At 37.6% G+C, this 21223-nt stretch overlaps 1 protein-coding gene across 2 annotated transcripts; it reads right to left on the reverse strand.

Moving 5' to 3' along the window:
- Positions 1-585: 585 nt before the first annotated feature.
- On the reverse strand, positions 586-20539 carry LOC105266376 (homeobox protein invected). Of its 2 annotated transcripts, none has more exons than XM_011304493.1 (3): positions 18578-20539; positions 2826-2831; positions 586-1575 (listed from the first exon to the last, which is right to left on the reverse strand). In XM_011304493.1, exons 1-3 carry the CDS (start codon positions 20037-20039, stop codon positions 1220-1222), a joined length of 1824 nt encoding a protein of 607 aa, XP_011302795.1. In that variant the 5' UTR covers positions 20040-20539; the 3' UTR covers positions 586-1219. The 2 variants fall into 2 exon arrangements, with proteins under 2 accessions (XP_011302795.1, XP_011302796.1); XM_011304494.1 differs by having other exon boundaries at positions 1457-1598.
- Between the last annotated feature and the right edge of the window lie 684 nt (positions 20540-21223).

Raw genomic sequence — 21223 nt, forward strand, 5'->3', positions numbered from 1 at the left:
GATGCCATGGAGCACATGCGCCAAACCAAATCGACCCGCCCCAAAAGTACTCCCTACGCCCACTTTTCCAGGGAAATTTATGCTCATTGTCTTACAGCTCATGAAATTTTGCCTCATTAAATCCCCGTTTATCATCATCGATTCTCCATCGTACACGTCAGCCTCATTATTTTTTTATTCTAATTAGTCAATTAATCCGATTGTCAACTGAGATGTGCGCGATTTTTTTTTTTTTCGAGACCAGTTTTTGGACGGTATCTCGGAATTGGAGGAGGATAATGATATTTTTGTAATGACCTTTTTTGTAGCTCTCATTTTTTTCTAGAGAAAATGTTTACGTAAAAAATTCAGTTTGTTCCGTCGATTCCGAGATATCCGCTGGAAGCTGAACTCGAAGAAAATGCGCTTTTCTTTGTTTACCATTTCGGTATTCAATTGTGATTTACAATAATTATTCATTGTTATTTGAATATAAAACAATACGAGGTCTGAGGATTGACATATTTAAGGGTCAATAGTTCTGTTGGTAATTTATTAATAAATAAATAGTAGAGTGTAGAAAAAACTTGTTTCAATTTGCGTTTATTCATTTTTTCACATACTTAAACGTAAATAAATAACTAAGATACTTTATTTTAAACAGTCTATAGGAAATGTTACCGCTAGGGGTGACTTTTTTCAGGTATATTCACATGTCACAGTATTTTTAATCTTTCCCTTTCATACACACATGTACAATATAAGTAACTCACTTCTTTATTTATAATTTAATTATCTTCAGATTCCCATTTGCCAGCATATGATATATTATTGCACATAGCAATTGTTCATATCATTTCGAAAATTTAATGTCATTTTACAAGGTTTCTTCATTTTTTTTTACAATAAATTAATGAGCGAATAACCAGCAATTGGCAATTCATTTTACATTATAATCTCAGTTGAATCAATGAAGAAATTTGTGAAATGGAAATAAATAAATAAAATGGCACTGAGCTTTGTTGCATGCATTTGTAAAAAAAAGAGAAAACAATTTCATCGGCAGAGTGAAAAAGTGCGTGGATTTTTAATGCACTTGTCTGCAATTTCGATCTATCTGTAATAAATACAGAGAAAAAAAAAATAAAAGCGAAATTCTCTCGAGACAATTTGCAACGCTGATACAATCATTTGAAAATACTTCTCAGAATTATTTGATAAAACTAAAAAATCATTTTCATCACTTAGTTTGTAGCTCGGCTGCTTGCTCTTCCTCCTCTTTAGTGAGTGGCACAGTTGAATGATTGTAAAGTCCCTGTGCCATTAATTGAAGTGCCAGTGGATTTTTTTGGCCACTTGCTTTTTTTATTTTCGCCCTTTTATTTTGAAACCAAATTTTAATCTGCGCCTCGTTCAGACCCAGATCCCTCGACAATTGCTGTCGCCTGCGTTCCGTGAGATATCGATTCTCAGCAAATTCACGTTTTAGTCTTGCTAATTGGTCACCACTGAATGCAGTTCTAGGCCTTTTCTCCTCGGGTGTTGAACCAGCGGCTTTCGTGTCAATCGACCTCTTCACCCGCCTCGTTCTCGGACCTGAAGGCACACGTGAACACAACCTATTGTTAGCTGATATCTGCATCGTTAACCTCCGATCATTTTTAGTACAACACCCCAAGAAAAATACACTCTCTTTTAATGTCACTTGAATTACTGCTCAACCGATTTTTTCACCGACCCCATTTCACCTGCACTGACAAAAAATTATTCAGTCAAAGTTCCCTAAAAAATTCTATAAAAAATTATCGCAAGTTTATTAAAAGTCCTTGAAAAATAATTCTGGACTTTCTTTTCAAAAGTTTCAAAAAAAAGAAAATTCCCCGTTAAAGTTTTCTTCACCCGGGTATTTAAACATAATACCATTGACTTGGTATTAAAAATTGTTTTTCTCGACTGTAATGACTGCTAAGTACTGATGAAAAAATATATCTTCGATATTCTCACCGGAGAGCAGATTATTTTCAAAAGTATTTTATGCAGTATATTATTTGTTCTCCCCCCTCTGAATTTATGAATTCAAACTGAATAATAAATGACTTGCAGACACTGGATAATTGGAAATAAATCAAATAATAACGATCAACGTCCGACGGTATCTTCCTATTCACATCTTACCTCTGCCAATACTATCCCTAGTAAATACATTGTACATACGAACACTCGGGAAGAAATTTCTCATAGATCCACGAACATATTGTGCAGAAGAATCCCCAACGAGAATGCCAATTGTTTCCGCGGTAATTAGTATTAATTATATACGTACAAATAACGACATTATAAAATTCGAAACGACCGCTCAAATTGTTTATTCAACAACAATAAAAAATATTTCTCAATAATTTCCGTTTGTTTTCATCCAACGAAATGACTCGAAATAAAAAATCAGCAGTATGACATTCTGTCTGAAAAAATTCATAATTTTTCTCAATGCTTTCTCTTTGTTTTCATTTAATGGAATTACTTGAGATAACAAATGGCAGTCTAATTGCTTGGTTGAAGTGTTTCCTCTCTCAAGGGGGCTTAAACCCTCTCTCATGAAGTGTTAAGGGGATGAAAACCAATAATGCCAAGACCTTCTGGCAAGAAACTTGACGTATCTTGCATACCAATGTACGGTTAGACGTGAACCGCTAATTTCCATTGGTGACTCTGAGTTAGACATTACTACCGAAATTTCTACCCATTACCATCGCCCCTCCACTGGTTATATCTTGGTATTTGTATCGAGTCTATCTTTCATGTTGGATTTAGATTAGCTGCCCAGTCTGTGTATCAGGATTACTTACTTCGTCCTGAGAACAAAAAAAATAAATACACACCGATTACACAAAATTATACAGCACTTTTATTGGATTATTCATGCATCAATAAAATTCGAGGGAATGCTATTGGTGGAAATTTAACATTTTAACCACTCGGTGTGTTAAATTCCCGTGTGAGTAATGACCGTCGATTGGTCACTCGTTGATCGTTACTGCAAGTCGAATACGTGTCTGCGTTTACGTTTCTACGGGTCGTTAACTTGTTTCCATTAAGGCGCGGCTAAGTAGTTCCCCTTTTCTTCTCCATTATCCTTTAACCCACGTATCAGATGTTATGTACGTCTGCATTTTTCACCGCTTAATTGTCATAGTTTTTGAGGATAATGAAAAAATATATACCGCGACATTTGTCACTGGAAATGCACAGCCTGTCGAAATTCTCCGGTTGAGCGCAGGATCTTTATTTCCTGGGTTTATTATTAATGCAGCTTTCACCGGTATTTATGTACATGCATGTATCTAGTGAGATATATTTCCGCTTCTGCACTGCAATTAAATGACGATTAAGCAATATGGACAATTGAAAATTGTTGTCGACTGTAATCGTCAGTTCTTTGGTGCATCGGGAATTTTTATGGAGAGCGGTGCGAATTATGGGAGATCATTATTGGGGATGGTTGATGTTTATTAATTGTTTGTGAAGTTAGGAATTAGTTGGAGGAATGTATTATCAGAGGGGATTAGATTGTATTTACTTGGCATGACATTCAATTTGTTTCTGTTGAAATTAGGTGTCGTGCGGAATTTGTAATTGATGAGCTGTCAAACTTCGGTATTAATTTATTACTCGAAAGCGGATGATTCAAGAACAAATATTTCTCTTTTATTATTAAAGAATTCCACTTAAGATTTCAAACAAAAATACTTGACATTTTAACACCGACAGACTGATAAGAAATTTCTAAAATTGAATTCATTTAGTTAATGTAGTTATTTATTTTTTTCAAGCCAAATGAAAAATTTAGTGACCGCTCTTAATTGAAATTGAATTAAACTCTAAATAATTAAAAAATTGTCATTCGCTCAATTCAACAAAACAGAAAAAATAATTGATATTGAATTTTTCGTTCCCGGCGACAGAAAAGGACTAATAAAATAAATGTTATCTCGGAATTTTCCGGAAGCATCTGTTGCGAGTTTTGCCAACTCCCGTTGATTCAATGAGAAAATAGAAGAGAGCACTTGCAACATGTGAAGAAATGACACGACAACGTCAGGATATCCCATGCAAGAGTATTTCACGGGATTTATAAACATGTTGATACACGTGTATCATAAATATTTTCATCAGTCTGTATATATACGATGCTAATCCTAGGGGATAAATTAAGGCGCGTAAGACGTAGTGGAGAGAAATGGAACGGAGAGGAGTTTGGACGCTGTGAAAGCCTCTTCTTAAACAGAACTGAGTGAGGTAAACGATTAACCGTCGGGTTGGACTTGGGTGGTTGAAATTAATGTTACTCGCTTAATTGGAGCCACCGCAACGTTTGTGTGGCCAAAAAGTGGTGCTCAATCCGAACCTCTGAACAGTCTAACCTTTTGAGCGTAATTATCCAAAGAAATTAATGATAACATATCTCATAAAAAATTAACCATTGCCGATCAACTACCCGATCGTCTGGAAGGCTAATGAATTAGCCTTCCAGAATCACACGTGATTTTTATTTGCAATTTTCACTCCTCTGATTCGATAATTCAAGAATAAATATCAATTGCAAAAATGCTACACTTTGAAGTTTTATCAACTGAATTATCGATTGGGCTGAATATTTTTTTATGAAAGTGTAAAACAATTTGAGGATTTAATTAATTCTAGCGTGAGGATCCATTGAATTTGCTACGGTTCAATGACAGGAGATATAGTAATGGCAAGGGGTGCCTATATTAGCATCGAGTTTATATGAGAAGGCAGACAACTCCCCTAGTACAATACTTTGAAACACGCGAGGCTAATGTGTTAATAGAACTCTATAATGGGGACGAAGAAGGGCTGTCTGACTATTACATCATTTCGCCAGGAAAAATTATGACAATCATTATTTATTTACTTATTACCAGCGTAGATACAACTCTAAGAAATTGCACTTGAAACTATACCCTCTCCTCTTCAGTAGCGATTGAGTTAATTGTTTAAATATTCAAGCGAAAAATTTTTAAATTGAAACTGAGTGAAACGCCGTTATTTTTTTTTCAAGTCAAATGAAAAATTTAGTGATCGCTCTGACTATTACATCATTTCGCCAGGAAAAATTATGACAATCATTATTTATTTACTTATTACCAGCGTAGATACAACTCTAAGAAATTGCACTTGAAACTATACCCTCTCCTCTTCAGTAGCGATTGAGTTAATTGTTTAAATATTCAAGCGAAAAATTTTTAAATTGAAACTGAGTGAAACGCCGTTATTTTTTTTTCAAGTCAAATGAAAAATTTAGTGATCGCTCTGACTATTACATCATTTCGCCAGGAAAAATTATGACAATCATTATTTATTTACTTATTACCAGCGTAGATACAACTCTAAGAAATTGCACTTGAAACTATACCCTCTCCTCTTCAGTAACGATTGAGTTAATTGTTTAAATATTCAAGCGAAAATTTTTTTAATTGAAACTGAGTGAAGCCCCGTATAATAGATAATTCAGGGAAGTCTTCGCCTAGATTTTTAATTCTTATGAAATTTTGGAATGTCTTTGAGAGATTAATTGAAATGAATTAATTTCTTCGTGTCGTTTTTTTTCTGAATGTATGAGACAACTTTAAGACGATTCCAGTGAATATCACGTATTGAGACGTAATTTATCGGTAGAATCCGTCGATTGTCGGAGGAATTCGAATGATGAGGCTCTAATTATCTGGTAATAGCTCAATATCACTGATCTGTCCTTGTTCCATAATCTCGGGGATATATATGAGATAGACCGGAAGAAAACTAGTTACATTATTCATCCAACGGCAAGAGATTGCTTCGATATTTTTTTACAACGGTCGCGTTACTCCGTTTTATTAGCAACATTGAGTGAACAATAAATCAAGGAATCCGGTTGCTCAATGCGGAGAAGTGGAATTAACCATGAAATTTAATTTGTAATTCGATTGATATGTGAAAATGGGGGAAACATGCCAATGCAATCGGTGAAATAACGTGCAATTTATTCGACCTTGGCACATTTAGCGAATGTGAATTGATTGATGAAAAAAGTGAAGTGAAATTAATATGTCGGGCACGTCAACCATGGGTGGGCCCTGCTTTTTATCATGAGAGGACGTTAAACCGTCGCGTAGGCGGGACATGCAAATTATCCGCACTGGATTAGCGATACATCTTAATTTTGCGGTTAGTCCAAAAATACACACATCTTAACTCTCTCTATTATATTTTTCTCCCCCTCCTTCATCTCAATTGTTTCCTTTTCTACTTCTAGATTTATTGCTCTTTCTCCCTACGCGTATGCTTTTTTTTTTTCTCCTGTCACGGATGAATAATTTTTCCCATCGAGTAGAAAATCGGGATTATCAATTTAGGTAGTGTAAACCGGTCGACTCGTGCTGTCTGAATGAATCGAGGGGAGAAAAAAGTGGGAAAAAATCTATATTCCGGGAACTTCTACTTGAGTGGAAAAGTTTGTCGGAAATTGCAAGTGAAAATTTTTGTGACTGCTCTAAATTTTATTCAATAATAATATCACCTTTCAGAATATTCTAAAAAATATTGCAAGTAAAAACATTATAGGGTAAATCCGTTCTTTTCTAAAAATATTAGCCCAACAATAATGTTTCAAGTCGAGACATTGCGATTTATTAAATTATTTAAAAAAATATTGCAAATGCAAGGATTATGATATAAATAACTTATGAAATATTTTGAGTTGCGATATTTTGATAGATAACAAAAATATTGGCATCGGTAAAATTGATTATTTTGAAAATGGCGTTGAATTGCATTTGCGATCTTTTGCAATTTGAAATCTCGCAGAGTTCTAATGAAAAATACATGAAAATTGAAATGTAACTGTCACTAAAATGCCAATAAATTCTCGACAAGTTGAATTGACCAGAAAATATAGCCGTAATGAATGATTGTTCGCAGCTTCAATTGGGAAGTAATAAAAAAGAATCACATCTCGTAGGCAAATAAGTTGGCAGCTGTCCCTGCGGTGGTCCCGTCCGAAAGATTAATTTTAATTGACCAGTAGACAGGGCTGAATTGAGATTTATGAAGTAAATTCATTGTCTCGAGTCGTCAACCGGACCACAACACCACACATCGTTGGTGTCCCTCTTTGTAATTTGTCAAATACGCCTTTATACACCGTATCAGATAGGGATTTCTGTCAAACTTACAAAATTCCCACTGCCTCCATTTTGAATGAATACGGTATTATTTTCCCTCATCAAAAAACGGAAGTTATTCATCAGTACGAGCCAAGGGCATGTCCTCAAGACCCCCTTTTTCCTCCAATGAGTGCATTAATCCGAAAATGATTGATTCACAGCCCAAAGAATATGTTATTCCGCTGGTTAAGTATGCCTTGGGTAAAAGTGCACAGCGTGTACTTATCTTGATGTACTACCTCCCCCTTATTTCGGAAAATCACTTAATTGCGTGTTTTTTTTTCAACGAGATGTGACGAAAGAAGAAATATACAGAGAAAAACGATCGGAATTTATCAAGTTGTACAACGAGGTAGTAAACCGATTTTCACAAATATCTCCGAGACAACGAGAAGTACAGAAAATTTTATAAATTACATTTTTGTAGTTTCCGATGAGCTCTACAAAAAAGATTTTAACGAAAATTCCGCTATTTCCCGTATTTTCACAGATATTTCTAAAAACGTTCACATGATTTGTCTGAATCTTTATTTTATTGCAACGGCTTCCGTAATTATATGTTATTGCACTCAGTACGTGAAAATTAATTGAATTTCAATCTTTCAATTTCAAAAATTTCAATTCAATTGCGATTATTCAATTTATTCAATGTATCGATGATGAGAATTTTCCATTAAATCTGAATTGAAAATATATTGCCACCCAATTATCACTCGTCAAATAATTTTAAAAAAAAACATTTCTACGGAATAAAAAAAGTGATTTTTATCCGAGGCATGCAGTTTTTTACAATAACGTCTAGGAGAAAATTCCTTGAGTGGCAGACTGTAACTAAACGCGAGGTTAAAATTTCCAATAAATTTTCCCCCCGGGGACATTGACGATACAACTGAGAAATTCCAATTTCATAAAATTTTCAATCAATCTTATGACCGTAAAACACGTTGTATTTGGACAGATAGTGATTAGAAAAAGAATTCTAGTGAGATGTTAGTCGGATGTGAAAGGGCTCCTGGGCTTTATCGACTTGTGAGGAAGAGATTCAGAAGAGAACAGGTTTATTTCAACAGGGTCGTAGCTTGCCCTCCTGTCACATTGACGCGAGACCCGTGCAATGAGAAGATTATCGAAAACATTGAAAAAAAAAGAAAGATAAATTCCACAAAAAGATGATATACATCGGCTTCCAAGAATATTGCACTATTCAAACGACAGAATACCAAATGACATTGAGACACCGTCGACCAGAGGATGCTGCAGAGACCTTCTTGGTCATTTGGACAATTGATGGCGGTGAAATAAAATGTTAATTTATTGCTACTGCTGGTTTAACTTACAGTTTCACTTGAATGGCTCTTTCAACCGACGAGATTACCATGAGCATATACATACCGAGGGTGATGACTTGGCCCAAACGGTTATACAAAAATATTCCAATTGACAGCTCAATTCCATTTCGTTTCTCCGGGTGTCCATTCACCTCATGTGTCCACTACACTTAAAATTTATTTATATTCCATCCACAATGTCCCTTGAATGTTCCACTTGCACTGAATTTCGAATTTCAACGAAATACTCCATTTCTCTTTAATTACTGCAATTATGTAGCTCCAAAAAGTCATCAGGTAGTTGTGGGATTCTGTGGTCTTCAGGAATTAGGCCATTAGGGATGCGATTTCAGGACATATCAATAATTCTTTTGAAGTAATGGATGTTTGGGTGGAATAAATGATTTTCTCGGTGCAATTTTGCAATAGAAGGTAACGAAGAACCCTGAGAAACACGATATTCAATCTCACAGAGCATAATCTCCCTCAAACACAATTCCTGGTGGGTATAGAAATGGGACAACAAGTTACGACGTCGATCTCTCAATATATTCCGCGATCCACTCCGGAATACAATCTCCATAAAACAGCTACCGTCGACACTAACTGGCAACAAATTTGAGTTAAGGATCTTGTGGTGTCCCAAGACACGCTACAAGCCTTAATGATCGTCCCTCGGAATACACATTCTGGAATTTTCACCTTCATTCCACAAATCCGTAAACACACCCAATGTCCACCGAGAATTAACCGATGATTGAACAATTGGATGGATGAAAAAAAAAGGATGCCGAGGTTGGTTGGAAATTCTTTACGGTAGCCTGGTAACTATACACTATCAATGGGTAAGCAGGAATTCAGAAGTGAAATATTTGAGGAACGGCCGATAATCGCACCGGAGAAACCAAAGAGTGGAATAGAGAGAGTCCAGTGGTGAGAAGAGAGATAGAGAAAGAGATAAAGAAGAGATGCCTGGAGACTGACTCGTTGGCTTGACTCACGTTCACATCCGCGGGGACCACCCGAGTTGTATAACCTCCTCTAACAGTGTTAAATTCAACAGAGAAAACGATTTTTATCCGTGTGAACATTGAAGATTTCGGGGGAATTATTGAATCATCAGCGGTTTAACTCCACCGTTATCCTTCACCGATAAAAAAATATATTTGAATATGTAATTGCACTTGAGTATCATTAAATCCTAGTAAATATCTCGGAGAACTCTCTGTAGACTAACGAGTCATTGAGAAAAGTAATTCAATAAGGGATCAATAAATCATTAGGGATCAACAGTTTCATTGGCTCCAAGTAATTCTGTAACAAATAATTTTATCAAAACCTCTGCAATTCAAACTGACGCAATAAATATTCTTCCGCGTCAGATATAGTTTTTTCAGTGTGAACACGACGTAATCATAAACGAGATCAGTGAAAATATATGAATTTCCGTCAAAAGTTATCGCATGAGTGACTCTGTCCACCGAGATTGCCCTTAAAACTCAAAAATCTCCCATTAAGGAATTAGTAAGATGATAGACCCGTCAATGTAGGGACGAGAGCTGGTCGGGGCCAGGGGCCACCGCAACAGAAAAGAGATCAACGAATACAGAAAAAAATTTTTTTACTCAACCCTGTAACATGTAGCAACAGCATGGCAGGGAGTCCGTGGAAGAGAGAGGACTGATAATACTATATCATGCAGAGAGACAGAGAGAGAGACTGAGAGAGAAGGAGAGAGCGAGAGAGAGGCGGTGATTTGGGGGAGGGAGGGAGGAGGAGGGGGAGAAGAAAAAAAAAAACTCTGGGACCTGATCCATAAAAACGTCAAAGTTCCCTTAACCTAGAGAAACGTCTTCATCAAGATGAGGAGGAAGAGTCTGTTATATACTCTTTCCTTGTATAAGTGTGCCACCCGACTAACTGGGAGGTTTCTTGTGCGATGCTCAAACTTATGAGAAGAATTTTTTACTTCTGTTTCTTAGATTTAATTTTAACGTATACTGTTGCAACAATTGTCATTGATAAATAAATGCATCGAATTGAGGATTAGATACCTCCGACAATTGGAATATTTTGAAAACTCCATTTATCGTGTTATTATATTGATCATCATCAGCATTAATGAATGATTATTGAAATTACTCCTTATTGTCACCGACACGTGCCGACATCAATTCCAACAATATTGGTTTATGATTCCTCTCCGATGATATCAACCGGTTTTCAACTGGTCCATTATCCCCAACTCATTGAGCCACAACAAAACCGCATACTCCAACGCACCAGTGAATCAAGACCAGAATACCTCTCCATTTGACAAAACATCCGTGAATTAATACCGAGATCATAAGATGATGCAATGGCAGATGCCTCAATCGCTCTATTTCACGAGATACATTAAAATTCACTGATACGACTAATTGACGTGATAAGTTTCATGGTGAATTCTCGCAATGCATTAAGTGACGGTTTTGCTCATGGCCCGGAACTGCACGAGTGCTTATGAACATGAAAGAAAGTCCACATAGAATACGCATTCATAAAAGCACATGTTGGAAGCTAAGTGTATACACATACGAGGGAAGTGTCTGATGGCGGGAGGAAGAGGCGAGTAAAGAGGTAGATAAGGGGGGGAGGTGGAGAGGGGGTGGCGGAGGGGGAGGGCGAGAGGGAGGAGAACGCGGACCACCCACACTGTGTTGGGAGACCACCGTGCTAGCCTACTGGCATACATTAGACGTTCATGGCTCCCCCGAAAACTAAACCGCCCTTCACTCCCCTTTCCTCAACCGTCAAGGGTTTTTCATTTTTCATTGATCCACTCATTCATTCCCCCAGAATAATTAGTTTTTCCATGTCGATGTCCTAGGATTCATCGATGAGCGTTGGAAGTACCCAAAATATTCATCTGAACTTCAAGTGGTGTGATGTAATCATTTAAAGTCTTGATCAATTGTTGGGGTACCCTAGTGGGTCGGAATGTAAAGTAAATGTTGAAAATTTAATTTTCGCGGTGATTTTTATGGGAATTACTACAGGGAAAATTTTTAATAGTATTGGTTGGGATTAGCAGGACGGAGTGGGGACAATGGAATTTTATTTGAGATATTGATAAAATCATTTGGGATATTGAGATTTGGTGGTGTTTGAGTTGTAAATAAAAGGGATGTGGGCCTGAGGCTCGGGAAAAGGCAAACCGTCGGACAGAATTACATGGTTTTTGTATTTGTGATTATAATTGTATTAATTAAACATCATATTCTGACTTAATGAGAGATTCATTCAAGTAGTACTATAAAAATTATGTAACACCTATGGATCATTACTTCTATATGGCAATGGGTGCTACAGTACATGGCGTATATTGACGTGTTACATAGTCAGGATTACCATGTAAGATTATTTCGTATGGACATGGTAATTTACCTATTTATTTCCCCCGTGTCTGCTCAGGATGCACGAAAATTTGACCGATGGTCATCATGAATATGGCAGGTGCACCAGAAGTGCACGAACGTTTAGTGGCTCCGGCTGTTAGGCGGATAAAAATTATCGTCCTAATGTGTCTAGATTGGGATCAACCTCATGATGTGCCCGAATTTCGATGGTTTGCGGAAAACACGGAAGAAAAAATTTGTTAATAATTTGTATTAGAAATGGGATAGTTAAATTAATTAAAACACAGTTAATAAACTCTAATCACTATTTCTTTATTAAATTCGCACGAGGAAGAACCTGAAGTCTATCAATCTCTCCAAAAGACTCAAGACTAGCCACAAAGACCATAAGAATATTCGTCACCAAAGAATGAACCCTACAATTGTTTCTTGTAAAACCATTGTTTATGTTTATACAAACTCTGAAGCGACTCCGTGGAGCCTTCCATATCGATTCATTTTTCTAATCATTATAAATCAGTTCAATATATTTCTATGAATTTTAACTTGATATTCTAACAATTTGTGAATTTTTAAACAGCAATATTCGAACGGCCCTTCATTGAATGAGAATCATTGATGCATTTGGTGGAATTCAGGGGATTACTCAGCATCAGAATAAAAACTGACAAGAACAAAACCGAGGGAGATGAAAAGTATCTTGAAATGAGCTTTTCTCTGTCTGGAATAAACTGCCAGGCTCGTCATAACTCAGGTCTAGTTAAGAGAGCCATAATTCAGTGGATAGCACCAGGTCGTCGTTTGCTTCAAACGGTCCATAAATTATAGGGTTTTAATTTTGCTGTATTAACGGGACGATCGGACCAGTATGTTATTCCCCCTTTCACGAATGAACGTGTTGTGTTTGGTTGTGACTCCACGAGTGTCTAAACATCGAACAGTCAAGTCTCAATCCCGATGAAAAGATGATGAAGGAATGACAGTCACCAAATGTTGAAAAATCGCGCAGTGAAGGAACAGCAATTAATTGAAAAAAAATTTACCACTGGTTATACCACTGGTTACAGATATTCCTAATGAATTTCACTGAAAATGTACTTCATATTCATGGTAAATTAGCATTGTCAGCTAATTGTGGCAATGGGTGATCGGACGTGCAGTGAAAGATCGAGATTACCGTGTGTACGCGACGTGCCGTAACGAATGCATCCAGCAAAATGTTAAAGTGTTAGTAAACATATACATTGCTCGGATGGACATTAAATTCAACTGATTGATATCTTGCGATGAGATGTTGGTAATTGAGATATTTTTATTCTTCTAGTATAAAAGAATATCGTGGTAATTATATCGGATAACGATTTCACTCCTGATATTTCAAAGATTGAATGACACACTCATTTTATTCAATAAGTTGCAATAAGTTGCAATGGACAGATCGATTATCAGTGGTTTATGAATTCATATATTTACTAAATAAAGTGGAAGCGATTAAGCACTGGCTTGTTAAATGATAATTGCTGGAATGTACGACATACGATATCATATATCACAGCAGGGTATAATGGTGTGGTGCATAAATATTCAACACCGTCCAGACAACTCGTATTCGATTCCGATACCCACTCGTCAATCTTTTTTTTTTTATTATCACTCAATTCCGCTGACCGATACCAACACAACTTGATACTATTTATACAGCAATTCATTTGGTCAATGGAGAATAATTTATATTGGGTTCATTAGGGGAAATAATGTGTTGATGTGGGTGCGTTGTTCATTGTACCAACTTGTGGCATTGCAGGGTGAAATATTGGAGTAGTGTTGGATGAAAAGAACCATGAAAAGAGGCAATAGGTGCTATGGACTCGAATGGTGTCTCCTGGTACAGTTGCACCTTTCCATGTATCGTGTAACAGGTGTAAGGGTCATTCCCTGCAGCTATTTACAGAGGTCTTATCCCGAACCACTTGTATTCCATAGTACGTTGCCATCGCGCCATTGATTATATGATCATTGCAAAAAAAAATTGTGAATTCTCCAGTGAATCTAGGGGTTTTCCTCAAGTCGAATGTTCAATAAAATATTTCCTCGAAATCTAACAGATCCACCACTTCAAAATCAATTCAACGAATTTAAAAATTGGATTACAATCATTAATAAAAACAAATTCATAATAATGAAGCGCCATATTTATTTTCTGCAATGATTATTTAAATAGAGTTGCGATGAATCTAATGATTGATCATGTTGGAAATATTTTCGACGTTAAAACGAACAAGAGGCTCGTTGTAACTGATCAGAGGGAATTATAGAAACATTTAGGCTGTTTATGACGGAAAAGCCCAACACGTGGACCAACCCCATAGACAAAGGGCCTTGTCAAGTGGGTAGACCGGTCACCCTGGACGAATTGTTAACCGGGGACACTTGGAGACAAACTCTCGAGCAAGCAACATTGGACATTAACAACCTACCTTACATTATATCGAAACTTTAACTAAAGTTTGTTTGTTAACAATAAATGAAAGATCGAGTCATTTAATTAAATTGTCGGCAATATATTACCTCCTACATGCAGCGCCATATTTATATTCTTCAATAATTATTTAATTAGAGTTGCGACAAACCTAATGATTGATCTGTGAGGGAAAATTTAAACGCGTTCGACTAGGATTGGATAATAAACAGTTGAGGACAATGAGGGCCTTGTTTGACTCTACCCGACACCTCGGGGTTTTTCATCTAGAAACCATTTTGGACATTGGTTATGCAGACCCTAGTCTGAGTCATAAACAAAGAGGACTTGGGCCTAAGGTCCCAAAAACGGAAAATCCATCGGGCAGTTCGACTCTCAACTCGAATGAGATCACATCGATTCATTAGATATCTTCTGACATATTTTACTAAACCTTGTTATTAGAGTTTCTTTTAATTAACTTTTACTGTATTTTAATTGTTTAATCTCGGCAGTATTCTCACGAGGACGATAAATATATTATATCACTATTTAAGAGTAATTTTTATTCTCTACAGATCAATTGATTACTACCGAGAATATCCTTGATTCGCGAATATTCCATAGAAAATGAATAATTCAATGATTATCCGTAAATAGGTGGGTTTTTGAGTAATTCACAGGTTTTGAAGTGGTGGTGTAACCACTGTAATACCCTCAACTCGGTTTGTTAATAAAGTGCATGGTTGCGTAGGTGTGTTAACCATATCCATCAATGTGTGCGAATAACTGGAGATATATAGATAGACACATGTACACGGGGAAGACAGTGAAGGGAAAGCCAAGTCTCAACTTGGGTGGTCCGTTGAAGAAGGGACCGCACGCGGAGTCTCAGTCTTTCGCCCCACCATAAAAAAGTTGCCGGTTATCCCCACCATTTAGCGGTGCACAGGGGCACGCATATACCATGAGGATCAGGGCTCCTTGTGTCCAGGCCACGTATCGTCCTCTGACACGCATCAACATCCTCATACAAAAACAGACCTACATACGTGTGCACTTACCCCTCTCACCCCCCCCCCCCCCCCCCTTCTCGCGAGATCACTCGAATATCTCTCAATCCACTGACTTTTTATTTTTCACCCACTCCCCACCCCAAACTCACACTACACTCAAATTTCAGTCACTCATCGCAATAATTAATAATCATTATTTTATTTCATTGAGTACATTATTTTCTAGGTACATCTGTAATTGGAATTATAGTTTGGAGAAGGAAATGAAGAATATATATGTGCGGTAATATGAATTTGAAATTGTACCGGAAAAAAAATTCACAGAGAATCGTGTGAAAGTTGTGTGAACGTGGGGCTAAGTGTTATTTCGCGAAAAATTATGGAAATAATCTGAATGTTTATGTTACTGATGTCGCGTCATTTTACGGGGATTTTTCTCAAGTGAAAATAGCGTTCTACTGAAATAAAAATTTATGACAGTCCCGTAATTTTTAACGAGAACTAGGTTGAATATAATTTCACCCGAAAATGCTCATGCAATTTTCAATTTGTTTTGAAAATTCAGGGGAATTGCAGGGGGATTGCTTGAAAAAATAATAATAATAAATGAATGAGCTGATATTATTCAGGGAGATATTCTTCAAGCAATGAATGACATGTCCCCGGCGTAATAGTCGGTATATATTCCCGGCTGTTTTACATTCCGAGTCATTGTCTCGCATTCATCTCCTTTTAGTCTCCACTGGCTATTTCTGGCTGCCTAGTAATTGTTAATTGCTACTAATTCGTCCCAAATTACTTGAGGGAGTGTACCGCCAGTGAGAAATGGGATATTTCACGCCCGCCGTGGCGTCTTTTCTCCATTTGTTTTCTTTTTTATTCACTTTTATTTTCTCGATTTCCATTGAGCCTTTTACGACGGGTTTTTATTTATCGGAGAGTGGGTATCAAACACGCGGAACGCTCTGTGGATATTATAAAGGAAGTAGAGGTGAGCGGTTTATTTTGATTCCTCCGCAATTCGATGTACCACGCGGAACGTTTTACTCAATAGTGATTGAGAAAGCGATGGAAGGGATCTTTAATATCACAATTCAGCATCAACGATGAATGGTAGGCAATTGCATTTCACATTTCACCGGAGCGCGATTAATTCGCCTTCCTCTGGCAATCGCCGTTTTTTTTTTAACTCTCGATCGGACTAATCAATGGCATCCGATGTGATACCCGTAAGGGGAAGAAGTAAAGATACATTACTGCACGATCACGGAAATTTTCGAATCGAAATTGCCCGTTGGTGAATTAAATGATCATTAATGGCTCTGAATACCCAATACTTTTCACTCCTTTAGGCTGGGACAAATAAATTTCCACCGGCAAGAATATATAGTACACGTGAGAAAATTGAATTGAAAAATGGAATTAATTGAATTTTTGAAAAATTGGATTCATCCCAGGGTTTTTGTGTTGTGTAAATAATTAGTTATTATGATTGTTGTGTTATAATAGCATTAATTTGGCGTTAGACTCTTTTTTTAATGTGGTCTTTTTACTTTTGTTAGTGGTCAATAAAAGATGATGGTGAATTTTTCAGGGGAATCTCATTCCAAGAAATTTGATACCTCGTTGGTCTAATCCTACTCAGCTGAAAACGATCCCTACACATGGCATCTGCGGTTAGTTGTATGGAAGATATAACTTTTCGATACATCACGTGTCTCATCCAACAGGACAAATATGATGAATAAGATTAATTAAATAATAAGGATTATAAATGTATTCCGAGGAGTTCCTGTTGAGACGAATCATGAGAATGAGAGGGCAGATGGATAGACGACTCCTCAGTGGGCACATAACTTTTATATACGCGAGGTGTTAGTTATTTATCATGTCGCTCCGCTCTAGTGTATACGGTCTGTGTATATATATACCACATGCATCTTTGGAATGCCGTTTTCGTACCTGTTCATTCGGCCCATTTAGAGGAATAATGACAGATATTCATCTTCATCACTAGCAGTAGTATTTGGTGATGTTAGTCACCCAAAATGATGTTTTGATTTTCATTAGTCCCCCGAAAAAACTGGAGATCACTCGCTCATTTTGCTTCTAGATTCTAGACCGAACTTTAATTTTCAGAAAATAAAAAGTTCCAAATTATGCGAAGGTTGGAAATAATAGTGAATTTCTAAAACTGCGAGTTTGGCATTGACAGCAGAAATTAAATTTATCAGAAGAATTTATTAAAAAAATGCAGATAATCCCCAGAGTTTCTTCAACAATTGGGCAGATAAGGCCCAAAAGGTCGATTATAATGAATAAATGCATTAATTAATTTGAGGGTTTTTTTTTTAATTTGTGAGAGATTTGAGGATGCTAACCCGATATAAGCAACACGAATACTGTAAAAGAGAGTGGACTTTGTAATAGAAAGCCCACCATCGTAGTTATCTTCGGGTTTCCTTTCATCTCCCGAATGGTAACAAGTACCTATCACCTTCGAATGTTGCTTTTATACCAACTCGTAAACTCGCGCTTAGTTATCACATGATCACGACCCGACGACAGGTGCACTTCCGCTCGTCGTGTGCCTCGTTTGTCCTTGCTCACTGTTTTCTTTAAAAATAAATTCTCTTTGTATTCAAGTGGGGTGACTCGTTGACATCATTACCCCATAACCAACCATAATACTCAACGAGAAATTACGAGGCATTACGATATGGCGCTTGAGATGATATTGACGATTACCAAAGGTTTACTGAACTCCGAAGATGAGATTATTAATTGGAACAGTCTATATGGAGATTGTGGGTCCACTGGGGCCCGGTGAACAGCCAAACTCGACCCGACGAACCCGCTTACTTCACAATTGGACGATTAAGCAGAGGCAACCGATTACGGTGATGCCATCGGCGTCGGCGATTTAGCCATGCGATACATTCGGTCACGACTTTCTTATTATAAAACGGCATTTCTTTGGAGATAATCAACCGTCAGCTGGACTCAACGAGAGACCGAAAAAAAATGTTTTAAATATTTGTCTCGATGAAATATGGAAAAAGTAAAATTTCAATAAACGGGAAGAGTGGAATTTTCGTTGATTGATTTGAACTGTCGATCATAATTGGTCTATTCCCTCGAATATTAATGAATATAATGAGGATTTTAATCTCACCAGAGGATGGCCTGTCCGAGTATCTGGTGCAGTAGACCCATGCGGGCCACAGCATCTGCTTCGATGTATCAGATCCAGTGGTTGTTGATGTACCATTTAACGCTGGTGTTGCCGAAGTTGTCACTGGGGATGGATTTGTTACACTTGTCGATTCCGAGCCACGATCTGAACTCTCCGAGGACGAGTCGAGAAAGTCCTTGGTTAGATCAATGGGCCTCTGAACAACTTTCTTGGGGCGTGATTTTTTCAACGATATTGGATCTGTTATTCGCCGACCGAAATCAGCTTTCAATATATTGTCTATACTGAACTTCAAATTTCCTTGTATATTATCATTATCGTTACTATTGTTGTTATTATTATTGTTGCTATTATTGTCCTCATTATTATTTCGATGATGACTATTATTGTTATTTATTTGAAGACTATTGTTTGCCGGTGAGACATTATTTCTGATGGTCGAGTCATCGCGAATGGGTGATACCGGACTGGATGATTCTCTAATTGGCGAATTTTGGATTAATTTACTGACGGACAATCTGTGCTGTACCTGCTGATTGATTTTATGCGACTGTGGTTGATTGTAATGAGAGAGCTGATGCTGATGCTGCTGCTGCTGATGATGATGATGATGAATTAACGCTGTTGATGGTACATGCTGGAGTTGTGATGACTGGTGAATAAGTTGATGGGTCGTTACTTGTAGATGAGCTGAATGAACAAGTAGGGAGTTATCACGACAATTGGAATGAAAGGCTGTCGGTGGGCCGGTTGCTTGGAGACCATTGACTGTTGTACTTGATGGTGGTGACAAGGAGTGTCTAGTTGCTAGTGGAAGGCTTATCGGCGTTCTATGCAGTCTATCGACACTTGTGTAAGGTAATTCATGATTCATGGGTATCTTCGTACCGGACGGATAATCAGCTAAATCAGATTCACGAGTAAATCTTGCTAATAAGTGCTGTGGATAGCACTGATGAGGTGGTTGGTACCTCGATGAAACAACACCATCCTGAATAGTATCCGATCGTCCTGGTGATGAGGCTGTGGCACTCGATGATGCTGGTGATCTCACTGACGATGCAGTTGGTGATGAGGGTGGCTGCTGGGGGCTGCAGTAGCTCGCTGGACTGTGGGCAACATTGCAACTACCGGAATCATTGGAGGGCGACGGCGATGGTGATCTCGATGATATTATACCAATCCGTCGATCATCCTGGTACTCCAATCTTGACAGTGGATTCTTCATGTATCTAGCTGTCTCGTATTCGTGCGGCTCAACACCTACACCATCTGCACCTGGTGTTGGCTCACTACCGACGCTCAACACTTCGCTCGTCTCACTCTCACAATCCGACAAATCCCCCTCCTCTTTTTTGCATTTCTTGCTTCTCTGATCATGATTACCCTCCGCTCGTGATACCACACGGTGATTAACTATCTCCATATCGAGATTAGGCATCGTTAATCCACTAATTCACTGATCTCCTCATTTTTATCATCAATCTCGACGAAATTATCCGTCATGTGTCAACAATTATTAATCGTTATTTTGTACCTTTTTACTTAACATTGAGTATGATAACACTTTAATGAGCAATTCTATCACAGTTATAAAGCATCTTAATAAATTATAACGATCGATTGATCAAATTCATTCTTGAGTTTCATTAGAATGTTTATTTAATCACTACTTGATATTCTCGACGAGTCACACCGAACATTTCCATTATTCATCGTGTGTGTTAACACTGGCAGTGGTCACAATCGTTTCACATTTTTGACATCGATGGCAGTGCATTAAAAATCTACCAATTAAATATTCCAATTAATCACATTTGTTATCCACTCGCGACTCAATATTGTCTCAATGATTTTATTGTTTATCAAGGGTATCGAGGGTAACGCACGTTACAACCGGCTATCGTGTTGGATAACAACGGGTATACAGAACCCGGTGCTTTGGTTGCTGGTTGTCTACTTGGTTGTCGCGACGCGTCTGCTGCTAAGAAACCGTCGAGGGCTGGTCAATGGGCGTAACAAGGCGTTGACATTTCTGCTACCGCCCACTCCAACACCGGCCAGTCCCCTTCCTATGATAAGTCATTCTGCCACGACATCTGCTGGATTTAAACCTAAAGTCCAACCACTGGACCGCCTACCAAATCCATTCATCTCCTTTCCCAGTATCTCTTTTTTACTCGCATCTTCTCTTTCTCAGTGGATTGGTGTACACGATGGACCGGTAAGCCTAAGACCTATTTATAGACCGAGAGATGGCTTTCCAAATACGCCACTTCGATTTGAATTAAGTGAGAAAAACCAATAATCCCTGTTGTCGCTCTACTGTGCATGTCTTGGGGAAGGGGAGATACTGTCCGTTTCAATTTGTTACATACCAATGATAATCCACTTTTTTTTTTTATTTCACTTTGTTTTAGTCTGGAGAGTTGCAGCCATTCGTGCGGTTTCCCCCTTTCACTCATTTTTCTTTTTCTTCTTGATGTTTATTCTCGCGATATAATTCAGTTATGATCTAAATTCTAATCACACTCAGAATTACCTGAAGATTGCATTGCAATTGGACTTCTACTTCAGTGATCAAAAGTTTATTAATTAATCATTAGTTTTATTAATTAATCCAAC

Source organism: Fopius arisanus, unplaced genomic scaffold (genome assembly GCF_000806365.1).
Source record: "Fopius arisanus strain USDA-PBARC FA_bdor unplaced genomic scaffold, ASM80636v1 scaffold00038, whole genome shotgun sequence".
NCBI lineage: Eukaryota > Metazoa > Arthropoda > Insecta > Hymenoptera > Braconidae > Fopius > Fopius arisanus.